Below are 23341 nucleotides of genomic sequence, written 5' to 3'. Positions count from 1 at the left end.
TGTACATAGACGCAAACATAAAAAAGTAATGTAAAAACATCACCAACCAAAGTCCATATTTTTGTAAGAGTTTGTACATTTTACAAAATATGAAGCACTATAGAGTACTGTAAATCAAACAGACATAACAAAGACGTGGTGGATCCACTTTCTATTTAGTAACAAAGTCAAAACAACACCAATTAGCTAAACTGTCCTCATTTGTAGCCACCCTGCTGACACGCGCACATACACTGTCACCAGCCCTGTGGTGTACTCACAGTTTGAAATAACAAAACTCCTTAATTTTAACAACCAGGTCCCTACAATGATTAGCAATAGAAAACAAAATATAATCTACCTCACCTTGTTGATTAATCCTCTTGGTGTGCAGCGAAAGAAAGAGGGATGGAGCACAAGGCCGTGTCGACAACGCTTTTGATGCTTCCTGAATGTTTCAAATCACACACAACTTGTCCGTGCCTTTTTTTGGACTCATATCAGGCTGGCAAAACTTAAAAACACTAAAGGTAGCAAGTAGCACAGTAGCTAACAATAGCACTGCTCTGCTGACTGAGGCCCCTTCTACACTAAGCCGGCTAAGGTTATGCAGAGTAAATCCCACCTTATCCTTGTCCACACACACACAATGGTCGTTTAAGACCCCCTCACCCCCTCCGTCCGCCGGCGCACGTCATAGTCACCTCCAGTGTTGCTTTGTGTGCAAGTTCTTAAATTAAATGTAACTTATCTGAACAATATTCAGTGTTGTGGTATTTCAATTAACTGGAATCCAGTGTGCTGTGGGGCCCTATTGAAGTGAATCACACCTGAGCTGTCATAAATTAATCAGATCGTTAATGGACACGTGAAAGTATACAATGTGACAAAGAACATTTGACAACAATCAATCTAGGGATCTAGATATCTGGTCAGGACACTCCTCACTCTTTTGCCTTCACCTTCATTGTCCATTCCTTTTTGGTGACTTTATATACTCTGTACTGAGACGTTGAGTCCGCGACATACATGGCGGACAATAACTGATACAGTCTGCTTTGCCAGTCCAAATGCATTCGATGTTTTCCGTAGTTAGTCTCCCCTCGACGGCCAGGTAATACAAAGCACACGCTACCTTTTTTTTATCACATCCACTGGAGGAAGGGACAAAGTTTTTTGGTAAGTAGAATCACAGCTGACCCGGACATTCGAAAGTTCTCTTGCCGTCTGACAAGTGTTGTATCCGAAATTGCTGCAATCGCGTGTTTCCTTCCCTTAAAGTATTCATGTGTGATTTCCCCAAACGTCTGTACGGACGGAAGGAGAAACACGGGCATGTCTGGATGACTCGCCTCCATCTTTCCAGTGGTTAGCTCCGGTTGTTATGAAGCTGGCTGTGGCGCGTTCTTTCTGGCGTCACTTCCTGTGTGGGGCGCGGTCTTTCTGACTTCACTTCCTCTTCGAAATCAGTTTGTTAACGATCAATGAGTCCATACAAAGCTAAAAGCCAGAGATTCAAGAAATACACGGCGCACTTACCCTTGTAAAAAATTGTCAGACACGATGCTTAGGCTAAATATTTATTTGTTTAAGGGGTTATCTGGCTCAATGTAGACATAGCCTGAATGAGCACGGAGGGTGATCAGCCCGCCCACAATGGATGTGCTGCCGGGCACAAAATGGCTGGGCTGTGAGGCACACAATGGCTGGATGAAAAGTTTGTACACTGACACAAGATCCATTCAACAAAGCATATTGCATTCAGTCTGTGGTTCGTAAATTGAAAAGTTTGTTTAATGAAGGTTTCGTATATCAAGGTTCTACTGCCAAATTGGTACATTCTAAATGGTCTTTCATTGTGAAAACGCTGAGACATTTTTTTGTCTAACATCCTTAATTGTCAAATAAGAATTACAAATTAGAACTCAAAAATATTGCAACACTTTAGAAGTGTATTTCACCCAAAATGCTGGTTCAAACAATGCAGCCCCTGGAACTTCAAGGCTCACACACGCTCCCATTTGTATACGGTTAAATTTTGCAGTTATGTCATTTATAATGCAACACATTGTCCCCTCTGGTGTGTTTTGTCCTGCCCAATTTTATTTCCCCCGTCTGTGCCACCGGGCCCATCTAGACTGAAGTGAACCAGAGAAGGATGTTAAGTAACGAACCTAACATCTTGTTACACGCAACAAGCATGCTCTCGTAACGCAGCAGCATGTATTCGTGATTATGTGCCATAAGGTCTGCATTCATGTTTCAGAGCGGGCGATCACTTTGAGAACCAAGCACTATAAAAGACTAATGGCATTTCCTGGAGAGCTTCTGTCTTGCGGCGTAGTACATATAGCACATTTTCTCATGCGTTATGATGGCATGTAATCATTTTTCACACGTTGTTTGTCAGTGAGTACACAACTTTGCAAGCTTTTTCTGCTGTTGGATGCTTGAGAGTGAGTCAAAATTTTATGAACAAGCCCCCCTCTGGCATCAAAGACAATAAAATGTCCCTATCCTGAAGTGACCCGTAACATTTACTACAAAACCCTGCTCATAAACTATTTATGGATCTGTTTGTATGAAAACCAGAAGGAGGTCTCTTTGAATCCCTTCCTAGTGTTGGCAGGGTCCTGGAAAGCTTTTTCCCCCCCTACTCGATAGCAATAAAGGTAACTATTATGCTATACTCGCATGGCTATTCTTCAGTCTGGTAAATACACTATATTGCCAAAAGTATTTGGCCACCTGCCTTGACTCACATATGAACTTGAAGTGCCATCCCTGTCCTAACCTTTAGGGTTCAATATGATGTGGGTCCACCTTTTGCAGCTATTACAGCTTCAAATCTTCTGGGAAGGCTGTCCACAAGGTTGCGGAGTGTGTTTATAGGAATTTTCGACCATTCTTCCAAAAGCCCATTGGTGAGGTCACACACTGATGTTGGTCGAGAAGGCCTGGCTATCAGTCTCCGTTCTAATTCATCCCAAAGGTGTTCTATCGGGTTCAGGTCAGGACTCTGTGCAGGCCAGTCAAGTTCATCCACACCAGACTCTGTCATCCATGTCTTTATGGACCTTTCTTTGTACACTGGTGCACAGTCATGTTGGAAGAGGAAGGGGCCCGCTCCAAACTGTTCCCACAAGGTTGGGAGCATGGAATTGTCCAAAATGTTTTTGGTATCACTGGAACTAAGGGGCCAAGCCCAACTCCTAAGAAACAACCCCACACCATAATTCCTCCTCCACCAAATTTCACACTCGGCACAATGCAGTCCGAAATGTACCGTTCTCCTGGCAACCTCCAAACCCAGACTGGTCTATCAGATTGCCAGATGGGAAAGCATGATTCATCACTCCAGAGAACCCATCTACACTGCTCTAGAAATCACTGAGCTCCTGAGAGTGGCCCATTCTTTCACAAATGTTTGTAGAAACAGTCTCCATGCCTACGTGTTTGATTTTATATACCTGTGGCCGGGCCAAGTGATTAGGACTCCTGATTCTGATCATTTGGATGGGTGGCCAAATACGTTTGCTTTCAAGGTTGGTGATGCATCTCTGGGACTGAAACCCAGAAAACAACAATGCTGATGTCACTGCACTATGCTGCTGATTTAGGTTTAGTTTGTCCATTAACAACTATATTTGCCTTGTGGATGTTGTTTGGAGTTTAATTCTCTTTTCTTCCTCCTGACTGAACATCATTCTTCCCCTCTCCAGGTCAATGTCTGGTGATAATGTGGGACTATTGGCAGTCAGCGTTTTATTATGCTGACTGTACGACTCTATTGTTTTCTTATCTTTGTGCCCATGCAATCTTCTTTTATTTGACCATTCATAACGCAGTTGTACATTTTTGAAATACAAAAATTAAACAGCCACTTGTTTAACTTTCTTTTTAGTGAAATTGTTCAGGCTACTGTACTTTTTTAAATCGATGTAATTATGGCTTCATTACCCCCTGAAGTGAGGTAAAGCAATGTATTTGCTTTTTTAATTTTGTAAATTGCATGCTCAGTAAAAGCATTCAGAATTTCTCATTCTTTTTTTTTTGTCTTGAAGGATATTGCTTTGCTCTAACGTGCACCCATTCACTAATGCTAATTCTGGTTATGTGCTCTAGTACTTGCGGAAAGCGCTCTCCAGCGGATAATTCAGGCGGTCTCAACAGGGCCGGTACCTAATCAGACTCCTGAACGAAGCTGATTGTTTCTTGCTAATGCACAAAGTTTTAATAACCAAAATGTTCCGGTTGGTTACTCTGTTACTTAACACACCAAGTTTACAATTAATCGTTTTCTACTCCCTCTTCTTTCTGTGCAGATCACACGAGTCATTTTCTGTGTCTTCCTTGAAACAGACTTTACCATCTACAAGAAGAAGATGTCGTTTGTTTTTCAAGGTATGTTTTAACTGCCCCTTCTGTCTTTTGCATACATCATCCTCACACTACTTTAACATATAAACTGCTGAATTATACAGCGGGACCTTTGAAATCAACATAGTCTGTTCTGCCTTCCAATTTTTTTTTAATTCAAAAACGATTTTCCCTTTAGAATAATTGGTGCCAGAGTTAAAAACTGTCACCATCATGAATCATTAAATAACTGTACAGGCAATGTTTTAGGTGACAGCTATTTTTTTTTTTGGCCCGTGACAGAACATAAACACCTTTCGGACTAGAATATTCCACAAACAAAAGAAAAAACAGAACCGGCCCAAATTCACTCAAAAATGAGACCTAAAAATAAAAAAATGACAGACGACCTACGTGTCTTTCCGTACACGGTCTTGATGATTTTCCGTGCATCCTGTGATGAGGAGATGTTTACAAGTTTCTTTCAATATAAAATAAATGTTAAATGTGCTAATGCCCTCAAAATGGTTTTAGTTGACTGACTATTAATATTAGTAGAGAATTGGAGTAGATATTACTCTAAATACACTTAATATACTTTATAATAGTGTTGTCCCGACACCAATATTTTGGTTCCGGTACCAAAATGTATTTCGGTAGTTTTCGGTACTTTTCTAAATAAAGGTGACCCAAAAAATTGTCATTATTGGCTTTATTTTAACAAAAAATCTTACGGTACCTTAAATACAATTGCAAGTTATTGCAAGTTCGTCCTTAAATAAAATAGTGAAAAAACTTGTCTTTTATTAGTAAGTAAACAAACAAACACTCCTAATTTAGCTGCTGGCATATGCAGTAACATATTGTGTCATTTTCCATTCTATTATTTTTTCTAAATCATTAAGGACAAGTGGTAAAAAAGGAAATATTAATCTACTTGTTAATTTCTTACTTTCTGTTTTAACATGTTCTATCTACCCTTTTGTTAAAATGTATTACTCACTTATTCTTCTGTTGTTTGATACTTTGTATTAGTTTTGGATGATACCACAAATTTGGGTATCAATCCGATACCAAGTCGTTACAGGATCATACATTGGCCATATTCAAAGTCCTCATGTGTCCAGGGACATATTTCCTGAGTTTATAAACATAATATAAAAAAACAAAAAATGAAAGAAGATTTTGTGATGCTAAAAAATATCGATGTAATCATAGTAGTATCGACTAGATACACTCTTGTGTTTGGTATCATTACAGTGGATGTTAGGTGTAGATCCACCAATGGCATTTGTTTATATTGTAGCGTCCCGGAAGAGTTGGTGCTGCAGGGAATTCTGGGAATTTGTTCTGTTGTGTTTATGTTGTGTTGCGGTGCAAATATTGTCTCTAATTGTGTTTGTCATTGTTGTGTAGTGTGGTTTCACTATATGGCACATGTTTATGACAGTGTTGCGGTTGTTCATACGGCCACCCTTAGTGTGACATGTATGGCTGTTGACTAAGTATGACATCATTCACTTGGGTGTAGTGTGTTCAAAGTTAAGATGATCTACTTGATGGTTAATGATTGGACATAGTGGAATCTTGACTTGACTTTGGTAAACATATATCATTTTTAACACATCCAATGTTATGATTCCGGTGTGTAGTGAAGCATGTGTCGCTATCACCCGAAATAAATGTACAATATATGGCGCCATGGAGACAAGGATTAGTGATTTAAAGTAGTTACAACCCTGCTGCACTCAGCATCAAGGGTTGGAATTGGGGGTTAAATCACCAAAAATGATTCCCGGGCGCGGCTACGCTGCTGCCCACTGCTCCCCTCACCTCCCAGGGGGTGATCAAGGGGATCACACACCTAGTGTGTGTGTGACAATCATTGGTACTTTAACTTTAACTTAACTTTAACTGACTGCAGATAGACATTAGCAGCTAGCTACCTAGCATTCTCACTTATCTGTCTACACACTGTGTCTGCTTGTAAGTACTTTGTGATTGTGCACCGCCGTATATGCTCGTCGACACGACGTACTGACGGGTGGGGGACCGTTACTCTTTATAGGCGGTATAGTACCGAGTATGATTCATTAGTATCGCGGTACTATACTAATACCGGTACACTGTACAACCCTACTTTATAATATACCAAATTGGCTCCCGCACCCTTTAAATTTTTCGTATTTGGCCCTAGCTGGAAAAAGTTTGGACACTTATGGTCTTCACTGGATGGAAAGGATAATGCAGGTATAAAGTAGACTAAAAATGTACCATAGTAGCAATATAAAATATACCATATATGTAAAATGTACATATTATATACAGTATACAGTATATACTGATATATTATATTATATTATTAGAGGTTTGACAATCACTGTGTTAATCACAACCGACCCAAATGTTGAGTGTGTACGATGGATCCCAACCATCCATTTTGGCTATTTTGGATCTACTTTGACTCATTGAAGTCACCTTGCAATAATTAACAAGGAAAGACAAAGAATAGGATGCGGGTAAAATATTGCAACTGTCATTTCTCGTAATTGCTCAACGACAGTAATTGACAGCTTTGCCGGACGTATAATAGTGACAGACCCTGTTCATATACAAAATAGGGAAATTATGTGGTTGTAATGAGAGATACAAAAAGCCCACAAAAACACACAAGAACAAGAGGGAAACATCAGAGAACACAGAGGACATCAAACACATTAACAGAGCACAGACAGCAGCACCATTCCTGCTTACGGCTACAAAGTAAAACAAAACAAAAAACTCAACAATTACCAATAAATAATACATATTGCGCGCAAATGATTGTACCCTGCATAGACAAAAAACAAAACAAAAACACAATTTCGACACCCACATACTGTACACCGCAGTGGCTTCTGCAGTGCTCCATGCCATCGTCTGCTGGGGTGGGAAGCCGCATGGCCAGAGACAGGAACGGACCCAACAAAGCAACCAAAAGAGCCAACTCCGTCCTAGGCTGCCCACAATCCACCAGCCAATGTCCGGTCCGCACGGATGAGCGAGAATCAGCCTATAGGGCGAACCAAACTGTCCAGTACATGCTCATTCAGCTCGTCCATCCCTAGCTCCGCATTCCGTCACTTCCACTGCATCTTCTCCGGTCTCTCCATACGGACCCTGGTCTGGCAGAGAGCTAACAGCTGGTCTCCGGTGCAAACATGGCGATGGCTAAAAGACTCCCCCCAGGCACATCCAAAAGTTCATAAAAAAGCACCGCACAAGTCACAAAAGTTCTACCATAAAAGTGCATGAATCAAAAGGCAAAAAACGGATGAAAACAAGAGGGAAACGAAAAGAACACATAAGGAGAATACACAAGAACACAGAGCTTTTGCAACCAGCAGTCACTACAGCGGTGCAATTTTGGAAAAATATGCATTTGTACGATAGTTCCACCCTTTATGTGATGTAGCATCAATAATTCCAGAAATCACATTATGTAAGATACTTTGAACCTTTTAATATTGTACTTGCTATTAGCAAACACAAACAGGATGCATCTTGCACTGTGAGCCAGGTAGGGGCGCTGTTTATTCCACCATCAGCTTTTTGTTTTCCCAACAATGTTGTTAGTTTATTTTATGGCAAAACTGCATTATAAGGAGTATCTGAAATAATAAATTACTTTTTTGTATGCATGTATTTTGATTAATGACTTTTCCTTGTGTTACAATGCCAATAGCGCCACTTTCAATGAGGTATTGCGCGTTTATATAGCGGTGATCATGGACTGTGATGAAGTGATCAGACACACTTTAGCTTTGCTAAAGAACATGCTAGTTGATGGGAGAGGTAAAAAAAATAAAAACAAAATCTCTGCCTTGTTTTTAGTGAATCCTTAGGCCTGCTGCGCTACTGTATTTTATTGTGGGTCATTATGGTGTTAGTTGGGGAGCCACATTTTGTCTGGGGTGGTACTTGGTGAAAAAGAACCACTGACATAGAACATGGAAACTGTGACTTCACATGTAGGTGTAAAACTAGAAGAAAATTTAATTATTTGAGAAATCAGACAAATTTAGTGCGTGCAAACGTACTAAGCCTGTGTCCCTCAAAGCCTCGATGTCTGTGTCACTTTTAGACAAAATCATGTGACCAATACAGATGCTGTGCCATTTGACTGACAAGCAGCAAACTGTGTTACTCAGGAAGCGCTTCTTGTACTAAATGGGGTCGTATGAGTCATCATATATATATATATATATATATATATATATATATATATATATATATATATATATATATATATATATATATATATATATATATATATATATATATAGGGTTGTCCCGATACCAATAAAAACACAAAAAATATTATTCTACTTGTTTATTTACTGTTATTATTTCCCGTTGTGTCCAGGAATTTTGTATATATATATATATATATATATATATATATATATATATATATATATATATATATATATATATATATATATATATATATATATAAGTGTGTGTGTGTGTGTGTGTGTGTGTATGTATATATATGTGTGTAATATATATATATATATATATATATATATATATGTGTGTAATATATATATATATATATATATATATATATATATATTTATATATATATATATATATATATATATATATATATATATATACATATATATATACATATATATATATATATATATATATATATATATATATATATATATATATATATATATATATATATATATATATATATATATAATACCTGCGATTTATATAGCGCTTTTCTAAGTACCCATATATGTGTGTATCTATTTATATATATATATATATATATATATATATATATATATATATATATATATATATATATATATATATATATATATATATATATATATATATTTACTGTATGTAAATGTTCCTTCTTGTGTAATGTATTTGGTTAGTACTTATTTTTCTAAATCAGCCTAAAGTTTATGTGTTGAATAAAAAATAATCGTTGTAATTAACACGTGTTTTCATATCATTTGACACAGTTGTAAACTGTAAGTTGCTTTGACATAAATATTGAATACGATTAAAATCAAGAGTAAGACTACTCAGTCAGTGTTAATATTTGAGTTGGCCGTGGGCCCCTCTGTCGTGGAAATGTTGGGCCCTGAGGTCAAAAAGGTTAAGAACTACTGCTTAAATGTTCATGTTTACATTCACCAAGCTGTACATTTGAGATAGGTTAGTAGATGCCAAGAAATATCTGCAGCATCTTGTTGTCTTTGACACCATTGTATGCATTTCAGTACACCCACACTACCCTCTGGGAGAATAACAGTGAGGATTTATACTGACAGTTGGTCAAATAAGTGTTTATAGATATCCTTAAAAGGATGCGAGTACTTCCAGCACGTGTCAAGTGGCCTACAAACCGACGTTTGAAAAATGATTGATGATATTCCATGAGACTTTTAATGTCAAATTTAAATGACGGGGCTTCGGCTGCATATTCATTTGGAAAGAACCACTTAACACAACCACTGATAATCCTTGGTTAGAGCTCCTCGATCCTATATGTGAGATAAACATCTGTTATCTTCTGTTCCAATTTTATTTTACGGCTCTCTCGCTCACCCTCCCGTCCCTGGTAGCAGCATTATTTCTTGGCGAGGGCAGAAGGCGTAACAAGTTCTGATGGGGCCTCCGTGGAGGATTGAGTTGAATAGCTCGGGAGCCACTGAGCTGAGGCTGTCTGGCTTTACCAGCCTTGCATTACCTCCCATTTACCTTACTTCTCACCCCCCACCTCCCCAATGGAATAGCGGCTCTCAGGCCTGCGTCTCGCTTCTCCCAGATGGAGAGTGTTTTGTTCTCTGTGTGCTCCCATCATCTGTCCCACTCCCCGCCCGGGCTCCTTCCTGAAAGATTACATTGTGTGGCGAGACCTTAATTATATTGCCTGCCCTCGTGTATCCAGCGCCCGTTTCATCATATTAGTGCTCTGAGATGAGAATCTGGAGCTGTTGTTCTCCAGTTATCACTCCAGCCACTTACAAGAGCTGACAGACCTACATTGCGGCATAAGCGGCGATGGTAAGGAAAATAGACAATATCTGTGTGTCACACAGGCGTTATAGATTCACCCGATGCATTGTTCTCTTAGGTTGTGTATGAGATACTGCAAGTCAGGGGTGTCCAAACTTTTTCCACTGAGGGTCGCACAATGAAAACTCAAATGATGCTGGGCCAATTTGATATGTTTCTATCTTGAAACTAATGCAATATATAGATTTTTTTGAATCCTTAGGGGTCTCCTCAAATTTGGAAAATGGGTCTCAGTCATAAAAGTTTTAAAAGTAAGCCATATGTTAATATAATTTATTTATTTCCAACGCCTATATCTCTAGATCAGCTTCAGTGTTATTTTAAGTATTTTTGTCATGTTTTATGCCCTTTTTGTCAAAGAAAACCCAGCTTTTTTGGCAAAAACACAAAACAGGCAATGTTTCCCCCCATCCAAAAAACAATTCAAAGTGGAATATTTGATGTGAAGTAATTGGAGCCCAGAATAGGTCAATAATTCATAACAACATTGACCGTGATTCATTATTATTTTCTGAGCAATGACAGATTTTAAAAAATAATCCCACAGAAGGTTTTGGGAATCCAAAATGTCCCCACTCATAAAAAGTCAAATATCATTTATTTGTATTTGTTTTACTTTCAATGCTTGAATCTCCACATCAGCTTCAGATATGTTTTTTTTAAAAATGTTTTGTATTACATTTTGTATGCTTTATGCTCTTTTTGTCTAAGAAAACATTGATTTTGATATGACAAGCACACAAAATATGCAATAATTTTACCAAAAATTTATTTTGAAAGTGTACCATTATGTTGTATGCCTTTTTTGTCAAAGAAAACCCAGCTTTTTTTGGCAAAAACACTAAACAGGCAATGTTTCCCCCCATCCAAAAAGCAATTCAAAGTGGACTATTTGATGTGAAGTAAGGGGAGCCTTGAATAGGTCAATCATTCATAACAACATGGATTTTGATCCATTATTGTTTTCTGAGCAATAACAGGTTTAAAAAAAAATCCCACAGAAGGTTTTGGGAATCCAAAATGTCCCCACTCATAATAAGTCATATATCATTTGTATGTACTTGTTTTACTTTCAATGCTTGAATCTCCACATCAGCTTCAGATACATTTTTTTTTTTATGTTGTTTATTTTATTTTGTATGCTTTATGCCCTTTTTGGCTAAGAAAACATTGGTTTTGATATGGCAAGCACACAAAATATGCAATAATTTCCCCAAAAAGGTATTTTGAAAGTGTACCAGTATATTGTATGCCCTTTCTGTCAAAGAAAACCCATATTTTTGGGCAAAAACACAAAACAGGCAATGTTTCCCCCCATCCAAAAAACAATTCAAAGTGGAATATTTAATGTGAAGTAATTGGAGCCCAGAATGGGTCAATAATTCATAACAACATTGATCGTGATTCATTATTATTTTCTGAGCAATGACAGGTTTAAAAAAAAATCCCACAGAAGATTTGGGGAATCCAAAATGTCCCCACTCATAATAAGTCATATATAATTGTTCAATCAATCAATCAATCAATGTTTATTTATATAGCCCTAAATCACAAGTGTCTCAAAGGGCTGTACAAGCCACAACGACATCCTCGGTACAGAGCCCACATACGGGCAAGGAAAAACTCACCCCAGTGGGACGTCGGTGAATGACTATGAGAAACCTTGGAGAGGACCGCATATGTGGGTAACCCCCCCCCCTCTAGGGGAGAATCATTGTTATGTATTTGTTTTACTTTCCATGCTTGAATCTCCACATCAGCTTCAGATACATTTTTTTAAATGTTTTTTTTTTTTTTTGTATTCATTATGCTTTATGCCCTTTTTGTCTGAGAAAACATTGGTTTTGATATGGCAAGCACACAACATATGCAATAATTTCACCAAAAATATATTTGGAAGTAATTGGAGCCCTGAATAGGTCAATAATTCATAACAACATTGATCGTGATTCATTATTAGTTTTTGAGCAATGACAGATAAATAAAAAAAACAGCATGCATGTATTGCCAACATTTCAACATTACAGGACAATTATTTGTGATTTTATTCAACTTCTTGTGGGTTTTTTTAGTTATAGTATTTTTGCAATGTGCCTCAGGCCGCTAAAAAAAATAGCTGCGGGCCACAAGTGGTCAGGTTATTCAAAATAAATGGGGAAGAAAAGATGGTTCTTAGACATGGAGGGTTGCTACAATGTGCCATATGCAATGATGCTGTTATTTCTTGCAGTTTTTGACCTTTGACTGCTGAGGTAAAGTACTGCTTGCGGGAGAGGGTAATACTCCCATTATAGTCCAAGTGGGAAATTAAGTTCTGCCCCTTTATCGACTTTTACACCAGTCTTTCACAATATGTTATCACCAACTGTTGTAGCTCTTTGAAGAAATGTGAACAGTGTGATTATGAGGCTATCTGGGCTGTCATTGGAAACTCTAAGGACTGTAGCTGGAGCTGGTACACAGGTGGGCTACAAAGTCATGCTCATTGGTGCGCTTGTTAGAAGACATTTAAAGTTAAAGTACCCATGATTGTCACACACACACTAGGTGTGGCGAAATTATTCTCCGCATTTGACCATCACCCTTGATCACCCCCTGGGAGGTGAGGGGAGCAGTGAGCAGCAGCGGTGGCCGCGCCCAGGAATCATTTTTGATATTTAGTCCTACAAAGAATCGCAGCAGGTATGCTAAAAATATATAATCATCCTCACTGTATTTGCAATCCATCATAGGTACACTTGAGACATTCCTGGATCCTCTGACATCACTGAGCTTTTGATGTGTCACTTCACATGGACGCTCCCCATCTTCTTCTCTGGTCCTCACTCATTCTTACTCATCGCGGTACTTGTTTCCATTCCATTTTGTCCACTCATCCTCCATTTCCTCATTTATTCATCTCTTTTATCAGTGTTGGCGACAACGCACTTTTTGTGTCTTTTTACACATTGAAATCAGAAAGGACGCGAAATACCGGAAGTCGCGGATTTAATTTTTTTTATTTTACCGATTATCGCTTTCCGCCGGTGTTTTGTTTTGTTTATATTTGCCGTGTCAAATTATTAATTGTTGATTATTGGTCGACTTCAAAGTAATGAACTTTCCGGTACAATTTCTTAAATTTTGATTCGCCGAAAGTTCTATCGATCACAAATACTGCATTTCCGGTATTAGGTTAGGACTCCCACGTGTTATTGTTTTCGTCATAGCGAGCAATAAACCCAAGAAGGGAAACTTCAATGACAAGTGGCTTCAGGAGCCACTTTTCAGCAAATGGCTCACTTGTGACAATAGAAAGATGTTTTACACGCCATGCTAACTGGCTAACAAACAGGAACACCTTTACGACCAGGTGCACTGATTTTCAAAGATCCAGCCTCATCAGGCACCAAGAAACACCCTCCAATTTGGGTCCCTACAGTTCCACTCTTTGGTCAGAATGACGAGGCCGTCGATGTGTTACAACTCTTTATTTATGTTTTCCACAAAGCCAAGCGGACATCCACCATGCTATTAACACTCCTGAACATGCTTGCGCTCCCTCTCCTAACTTGCCCACTCACTTACATACGTCACTCACCCCACATACCGCCGTTCTTAAAGGGGAACACACAGCTTATGGCCATCACCAAGCCAGATATGAAATGCTAGAGGCATTGAGTTCCACTGTATTAAAAGACATTGAAACTAACTTGCCAAATTCTACAAACCCCATTTCCATATGAGTTGGGAAATTGTGTTAGATGTAAATATAAACGGAATACAATGATTTGCAAATCATTTTCAACCCATATTCAGTTGAATATGCTACAAAGACAAGATATTTGATGTTCAAACTGATAAACATTTTTTTTTTTTGCAAATAATCATTAACTTTAGAATTTAAAGCCAACAACACGTGACAAAGAAGTTGGGAAAGGTGGCAATAAATACTGATAAAGTTGAGGAATGCTCATCAAACACTTATTTGGAATATCCCACAGGTGAACAGGCAAATTGGGAACAGGTGGGTGCCATGATTGGGTATAAAAGTAGATTCCATGAAATAATCAGTCATTCACAAACAAGTATGGGGCGAGGGTCACCACTTTGTCAACAAATGCGTGAGCAAATTGTTGAGCAGTTTAAGAAAAACCTTTCTCAACCAGCTATTGCAAGGAATTTAGGGATTTCACAATCTACAGTCTGTAATATCATCAAAGGGTTCAGAGAATCTGGAGAAATCACTGCACGTAAGCAGCTAAACCCGTGACCTTCGATCCCTCAGGCTGTCCTGCATCAACAAGTGACATCAGTGTGTAAAGGATATCACCACATGGGCTCAGGAACACTTCAGAAACCGACTGTCAGTAACTACAGTTGGTCGCTACATCTGTAAGTGCAAGTTAAAACTCTCCTATGCAAGGCAAAAACCGTTTATCAACAACACCGAGAAAGGCTGTCGGCTTCCCTGGGCCTGAGCTCATCTAAGATGGACTGATACAAAGTGGAAAAGTGTTCTGTGGTCTGACGAGTCCACATTTCAAATTGTTTTTGGAAACTGTGGACGTCGTGTCCTCCGGACCAAAGAGGAAAAGAACCATCCAGATTGTTATAGGCGCAAAGTTGAAAAGCCAGCATCTGTGATGGTATGGGGGTGTATTAGTGCCCAAGACATGGGTAACTTACACATCTGTGAAGGCGCCATTAATGCTGAAAGGTACATACAGGTTTTGGAGCAACATATGTTGCCATCCAAGCAACGTTACCATGGACGCCCCTGCTTATTTCAGCAAGACAATACCAAGCCACGTGTTACATCAACCTGGCTTCATAGTAAAAGAGTGCGGGTACTAGACGGGCCTGCCTGTAGTCCAGACCTGTCTCCCATTGAAAATGTGTGGCGCATTATGAAGCCTAAAATACCACAACGGAGACCCCCGGACTGTTGAACAACTTAAGCTGTACATCAAGCAAGAATGGGAAAGAATTCCACCTGAGAAGCTTAAAAAATGTGTCTCCTCAGTTCCCAAACGTTTACTGAGTGTTGTTAAAAGGAAAGGCCATGTAACACAGTGGTGAACATGCGCTTTCCCAACTACTTTGGCACGTGTTGCAGCCATGAAATTCTAAGTTAATTATTATTTGCAAAAAAAAAAAAAAGGTTTATGAGTTTAAACATCAAATATATTGTCTTTGTAGTGCATTCAATTGAATATGGGTTGAAAAGGATTTGCAAATCATTGTATTCCGTTTATGTTTACATCTAACACAATTTCCCAACTCATATGGAAACGGGGTTTGTAAGTTTGTTGGCATTATTTGCCATGAAAGTGTAGATGTGGCGTTTTTTAAAGGACTGATGACAAACATTTGTAATTTAACTTAATTGTGTTCTCTCCAGTGTTTCACTGACTAAGCGATTGACATTTGTTTGATACACTCTATTCTCCCCGTCCCATGCACCCACAGCCCCATGTCTGCAACACAAGCCCCCTCTTCTATAACCCCGACTGCTTGGGAGGCAGTATAGCTGCACCGCACACACACACACTTGTATTACACACACGTAATATGTTCACAGAGGATATGAGGACCGCGGCAAACCTGTGAGGAGTGAAAATGAAGTCTGTGTTGGCTTCACATGGCTTTCCCTGAAGGCATGGAAATGAGAAGACCACAATGTGTTAGTGATGTGATCGCCGGGAAGCCCACTGGCTGGCTATAGGCTAACACCCTTTCAGTCAGCTTTGGCAGATATGAGGACACACTTTGAGCACATCTGTGAACACGTTCAAGCATATATCACATGCATGACGAGCAGGTGAAAAGACATACCGTAACTAGCTTGCTGTCAGAATTAACTATTTTATTTTGCTACTTAAATAATGACATTTTAGCATGTAACTGCATCATCCCTTTTGTCCTAACATACTTTTAGAAATTATTTTCTGTCATAACACAGAATGTTTTCCCGCACGCCCCGCCCCTCCAAATTGAATTGCTATTGAGAACTTAAAGGCCTACTGAAATGAAATGTTTTTATTTAAACGGGGATAGCAGATCTATTCTATGTGTCATACTTGATCATTTCGCGATATTGACATATTTTTGCTGAAAGGATTTAGTAGAGAACAACGACGATAAAGATCGCAACTTTTGGTATCTGACAAAAAAAAGCCTTGCCCCTACCGGAAGTAGCGTGACGTAGTCAATTGAACATTTCCGCAAAGTTCCCTATTGTTTACACTGATGGCGGCCAGAAGTGAGAGCGATTCGGACCGAGAAAGCGACAATTTCCCCATTAATTTGAGCGAGGATGAAAGATTTGTGGATGAGGAAAGTGCAAGTGAAGGACTAGTGGGGAGTGGAAGCGATTCAGATAGGGAAGATGCTGTGAGAGGCGGGTGGGACCTGATATTCAGCTGGGAATGACTACGACACTAAATAAACACAAGACATATATATACTCTATTAGCCACAACACAACCAGGCTTATATTTAATATGCCACAAATTAATCCCGCATAACAAACACCTAGGTGTTTGTTATGCTAGCTCCTAGCTCCTAGCTCCCGTCCATATAACCCGCCAATACAATTCAAACAACTGCACAACACACACAATCACTCAGCCCAAAGGACCGTTCACCTAACCCAAGGTTCATAAAGCTTATATATTTACCCAAAGTTACGTACGTGACACGCACGTACGGGCAAGCGATCGAATGTTTGGAAGCGCTGCTGCATACTCACGGTACCTGATATTCAGCTGGGAATGACTACAACAGTAAATATACACAAGACATATATATACTCTATTAGCCACAACACAACCAGGCTTATATTTAATATGCCACAAATTAATCCCGCATAACAAACACCTAGGTGTTTGTTATGCTAGCTCCTAGCTCCTAGCTCCTAGCTCCCGTCCATATAACCCGCCAATACAATTCAAACACCTGCACAACACACACAATCACTCAGCCCAAAGGACCGTTCACCTAACCCAAGGTTCATAAAGCTTATATATATTTACCCAAAGTTACGTACGTGACATGCATGTACGGGCAAGCGATCAAATGTTTCGTAGCGCAGCTGCGTACTCACGGTAAACGCGTCTGCGTCTGTGTATCCAAATCAAAGTAATCCTGGTAAGAGTCTGTGTTGTCCCAGTTCTCTACAGGCGTCTGTGTATCGAAGTCAAAGTCCTCCTGGTAAGAGTCTCTGTTGTCCGAGTTCTTCGATCTTGACTGCATCTTTCGGGAATGTAAACAATGAAACACCGGCTGTGTTGTGTTGCTGACTTCCCTCGCAAAATACTCTGCTTCGCACTGACAACTTTCTTCTTTGCTTGCTCAGCTTCTTTCTCCATAATGCAATGAACAAATTGCAACAAATTCACTAACACAGATGTCCAGAATACTGTGGAATAATGAGATGAAAACAGAGCTATTTTGTATTGGCTTCAATGGGGGACGGATACTTCTGTTTCACTGGCTACGTCACGCGCATACGTCATCATCCAAAGGCGTTTTTAAACCGGAAGTTTAGGGGGAAATTTAAAATTGCACTTTATAAGTTAACCTGGCCGTATTGGCATGTGTTGCAATGTTAAGATTTCATCATTGATATATAAACTATCAGACTGCGTGGTCGGTAGTAGTGGGTTTCACTAGGCCTTTAATATTTATTTATCTGTACACTGTGTTGGATTCTTTATTTTATTTTTTATTTTTATTAAATCAACATAAAAAACCCAAGATACACTTACAGTTAGTGCACCAATCCAAAAACCCTCCCTTCCCCATTTACACTCATTCACACTCATTCACACAAAAGGGTTGTTTCCTTCTGTTATTAATATTCTGTTTCCTACAATATATATCAATGCAGTCTGCAAGGGATACAGTCTGTGAAGCACACATGATTGTGTGTGCTGCTGGTCCACTAATAGCACTAACCTTTAACAGTTAATTTTACTCATTTCCATTAATTACTAGTTTCTATGTAACTGTTTTTTTTTTACTTTTTAATTTATTTTATGTTAAAGAAAATGTTTTTTATTTATTTATTTGACGACTATTCTTTTGTTTTCTTCATTCCCTGTTACAAACGTAGCCATCTTGTTGCCTCTGTAAGTTCTGTAAATAAGTGTTCCTGTGTACTGACTACATCTACTGGGTATGTTGATATTGATTAGATTGAGCACTGCTGCCACCCAGCTGCAGGCTTGTGTACGGTTCTAACATTATTACTAGAGTGTAGACACAAATAATGACATCTCCCCTGTTTCCCCGACACTTGGCCGCAACCCCCCCAAGGGGTCCTGACACTCTAATTGAGAAACACTGGATTAATATAATTGTAGGCTTTTCCTATGCCTATAATATGACAACATCTTCCTGAAAACCAACATCCAGTTTGTTTTTGGTCTATGCCTTTTTTTAGTTACACAGTTCTGGCCTCACCAACTGTGTTGCCTGTACTGTGCTATTAGTTCTCTGACAAATTAACCAAATGCTGCAACTTTCATATGAAAGTTTGAACACAAGTCGGATTGACTTGAAATTTCTAGCGAAGCTCAATGGGCTCTACCAAACACCCACGTTTTCTTTAGCAGGGATGTCTAACTAATTTGCATTGGGCGCCACATCTCAGTTATGGCTGAGGAATACTAACAGTGAAAATCATATTTGAATATAAATCTATAAGAATTTCCCTGGTAAGTCACTAAAAATGACATTTGAATGTAAAAACATATATATTTTGACGTCATTGAGTACCCTGGAGATGGTCAGAACATATCCGCTTGCTTACAGGAAGTTGCTCTTTGTGTTGTCCAATATATTTTTGTTGTTCTGTAATTTTTGTGTCTGCACCATTATTGTATTTACTGTTTTTTCTAGTGGCATTAAAGATTGCTATAATATATTTAGCAATTTGCCATCCAAGGTGCGCAGGCTTCAGTTATAATGATTGGAGAGCGGTGCTTGCAGCGTGACCCTATGGATGTAGATAACGGCAGGTGTAATGTAAGCAAAATAATATTTTTTTCAAAAAGGGCAAATGCGAATTAATTTTGTAAAAAACACTAAACAGAGGAACGCTATGAGAGGGTGTACAGTTAGGAAGTGCACAAAACAGAACAATAAATGGCATTTAAAGAAGCCTGATTGGCAACCAGGAACAGGTTTGTGCCGGTTGCCAATCAGGAACAAGTGTGGGAACCCTGCTCTCAGTGGCAGACAGGGGAAGTGAAACAACAAATTAAAAGTACTGGACAGGAACTTAAACACACAAAGGAAAAAAACAAGTCCACAACTGTCACAGAGATCATGACAACAGTTTCACTAAACTATGAAGTTAAAGGCCTACTGAAATGCAATTGTATTATTTAAACGGGGATAGCAGGTCCATTCTATGTGTCATACTTGATCATTTTGCGATATTGCCATATTTTTGCTGAAAGGATTTAGTAGAGAAAGAACATCGACGATATCGCTAATAAAAAAGCCTTGCCTGTACCGGAAGTAGCAGACGATATGCGCGTGACGTCACCGGTTGTGGAGCTCCTCACATCTGCACATTGTTTAAAATCATGGCCACCAGCAGCGAGAGCGATTCGGACCGAGAAAGCGGCGATTTTCCCATTAATTTGAGCGAGGATGAAAGATTTGTGGATGAGGAAAGTGAGAGTGAAGGACTAAAGGGCAGTGGGAGCGATTCAGATAGGGAAGATGCTGTGAGAGGCGGGTGGGACCTGATATTTAGCTGGGAATGACTAAAACAGTAAATAAACACAAGACATATATATATACTCTATTAGCCACAACACAACCAGGCTTATATTTAATATGCCACAAATTAATCCCGCATAACAAACACCTCCCCCCTCCCGTCCATATAACCCGCCAATACAAATCAAACACCCGCACAACACACTCAATCCCACAGCCCAAAGTACCGTTCACCTCCCCAAAGTTCATACAGCACATATATTTCCCCAAAGTCCCCAAAGTTACGTACGTGACATGCACAGAGCGGCACGCACGTACGGGCAAGCGGTCAAATGTTTGGAAGCCGCAGCTGCGTACTCACGGTACCGCGACTGCGTATCCAACTCAAAGTCCTCCTGGTAAGAGTCTCTGTTGTCCCGGTTCTCCACAGGCCAATGGTAAAGCTTGACTGTCATCTTTCGGGAATGTAAACAATGAAACATCGGCTGTGTTTGTGTTGCTGCAGCCGGCCGAAATACACCGCTTCCCACCTACAGCTTTTTTCTTTGCTGTCTCCATTGTTCATTGAACAAATTGCAAAAGATTAAATCAACGCAGATGTCCAGAATACTGTGGAATTTTGCGATGAAAACAGACGACTTAATAGCTGGCCACAATGCTGTCCCAAAATGTCCTCTACAATCCGTGACGTCACGCGCAGGCGTCATCATACCGAGACGTTTTCAGCAGGATATTTCGCGCAGAATTTAAAATTGCACTTTAGTAAGCTAACCCGGCCGTATTGGCATGTGTTGCAATGTTAAGATTTCATCATTGATATATAAACTATCAGACTGCGTGGTCAGTAGTAGTGGGTTTCAGTAGGCCTTTAAGTAGAGGGTTACAAAATATAGGCGTGCTGGTCACAAATGGGCCGCGAGTTTGAGATCCATCTTTTAGGGTGTTTAACCGAATGAGCGCAAACTTTGGTACACACCTTTCATGGTCCTGACAAGCATATTCATCTAAGATTTGATCAAGATTAATTTAAAAAATGTGGCTTCCATCAAGGAAAATTATCAAGGGACTGCTAAGACGTCACTGACTTTTTGTCTATGAGGATATTTATATTTAAATGTATGCTATATGACATGCCTTCCAAAGCATTTTAAACACAAGACAAGGGTCGCACCACAAATGTTGGTCCTATGTGTCTGCCTATTCCAACAATCTTTAATTTACCTTGCTTTAAGAGAACCTGTAAGTATACTATAGTGTAGGGGTGTCAAACTAATTTTAGCTCAGGGGCATCATGGAGGAAAAAACTATTCCCACGTGGGCCGGAATAATCAAATAATGGCATAATAATTAAAAAATGAAGACAACTTCAAAATGATTTGTTTTTGTTTTACTTTGGCCAAAAATAAATGTACATATTACAAATAATCATTTTGGCAAAACACTTCAAGTTAGTTGAAAATTATTCTGAGGAAAAAAATGGTGCAGTTTCAAAAACACCATGAAGAAAATAATAAACTTAGACTTTGTCTTAGTATTCACAAAGCCATTAAACCTTAAGCACTTCCTTTTCAGCATTCTCATTTTGGCAGTTCACTATTTAAAACGTATTTGAAAAAGCAACTGTGTTTCCTCCAACCGCCGCATTGGTGGAATCCACAACTGTCCACAACACATTCATTTATCATCATTCAAATATTACAACTATAATATAAACAAAACAACTATCAAAATGACACCATAGCCACAATCAAGGTAACATAACTACAAACTTAACCCATGTGGACCTGGTAGATTTAAGCATACAATAAAGTAGAAAAAACAACAAATGTAGAAACACACATTTTTACAATGGAGTTCAGTGTGCACATCCAACGGAAGTCTAACTACAAAGATGATGGTCATGTTGACTTAAGTCTTTGCATCTTACCGTTTCGTTATTTCGTCTGTTGAGTGGATAATTTACAATTAAATAAGGTATTGTGTGTCGCGACAGCATTAGTCTACCGCCAGCCACAACAGGAGCAGCTAAATGATTGCACCTGCGCTGATTGGAGTAGCGGCAGCCAATCCAGAGGGCGCTTGAAGTCAGCTGACACATCATCTTTAAACAGTGTCATACGTGACGTGGGTTTCACTTGCATTGCTATTGTGACATCCAGTGGACACATTTAGAACAGCAGTTTCAGGGTTGGGGTCAGGGTTAGGGTCAGGGTCAGGGTTAGGGTTAGGATTAGGGTTGGGGTTGGGGTTAGGGAAGACTCTTAGTTAATGGCTTACTGGTTGTATAATAAGGCCATGCAGAATAAGGCATTAATAAGTACTTAATAATGACAAATTAACAGCCAATATGTTACTAATTTGTATGTTAATAAGCAACTAATTAATGGTTCGTATGTTCCCTATACTAAAGTGTTACCAAAAATTGCAGCTCATTTTTATACTTGGTAAACTCATTTTGCGGTCCTGTGTCTGTTTGACACCCCTGCTATAGTGACGTTTAGTTGATATGCTTTATTCCATTAATTCCTTTTTTTGTTATGCCATTAAATGAAAAGTTGAAAATAAAAGCATGATGGATTAAAAGTAGGAAGGGAAGGAATGACTAACAGACGCATTATCGGGACGAAGGGAACAGAGAAGCAGTATTGATGAGTGGTAATAATGTGATAACATGTGACAGTAGCTGAGACTCCCCATGTTTCCCAAAGCAGGCTTAGATGAATGCCTTTTTTTTTTTTTTTTTTCAGTGTTACAATAGGAAAAAGGCTGTCACTGACTCCACTGGGAGCTCTGATGCGCTCAGAGCAGATGAAAAAAGCCTTTCATCACATCGGACGCTTGCTTTTTGCTTGCTCGCTAAGATGCAATCATGGCGCAGACATACACTTGCAGCCTTAGTGTGCATATGCCTTCACGTGTACTAATACTGAGTGTGTTGTTTTAAAGACGTGACTCAGAGCGTCTACAGCTGCATTACAGTCAAATCTGTTTGCATAATAGGAGCCAGGCACATGCAGCTTCTCTCTATCTGCCTCTTCAAGCAACATCCAAGGCAGTCCTCTCATCTCCCTCTTTGCAGCGAAAGTCGTCCAAGCAGAAACACCTCTGGTTCACTCCGTCAGGCTCAGAGGAAAATCAAAGGGATTTTTAAAACCCAGTTGTCCAACCCGGCTTACATTCCTTGTATTTGGAG

The 23341-nt window shown here is 39.2% G+C and overlaps 1 protein-coding gene across 4 annotated transcripts in view; it reads left to right on the top strand.

Annotated features, from left to right (window-relative positions):
• macrod2 (mono-ADP ribosylhydrolase 2) overlaps window positions 1-23341 on the top strand; it is a 1153479-nt gene that overhangs the window by 994548 nt on the left and 135590 nt on the right. For all 4 annotated transcript variants that reach the window (XM_062058480.1, XM_062058481.1, XM_062058479.1 and 1 more), the window contains one exon: window positions 4305-4383. In XM_062058480.1, coding sequence (XP_061914464.1) covers window positions 4305-4383 — 79 coding nt within the window. The remainder of the gene's footprint in view (window positions 1-4304; window positions 4384-23341) is intronic.

This window comes from Entelurus aequoreus, linkage group LG09 (assembly GCF_033978785.1).
Source record: "Entelurus aequoreus isolate RoL-2023_Sb linkage group LG09, RoL_Eaeq_v1.1, whole genome shotgun sequence".
Classification (NCBI taxonomy): domain Eukaryota; kingdom Metazoa; phylum Chordata; class Actinopteri; order Syngnathiformes; family Syngnathidae; genus Entelurus; species Entelurus aequoreus.
The sequence above is the reverse complement of the archived record's forward strand: the minus strand, read 5'-3'. Positions and strand labels throughout refer to the sequence as shown.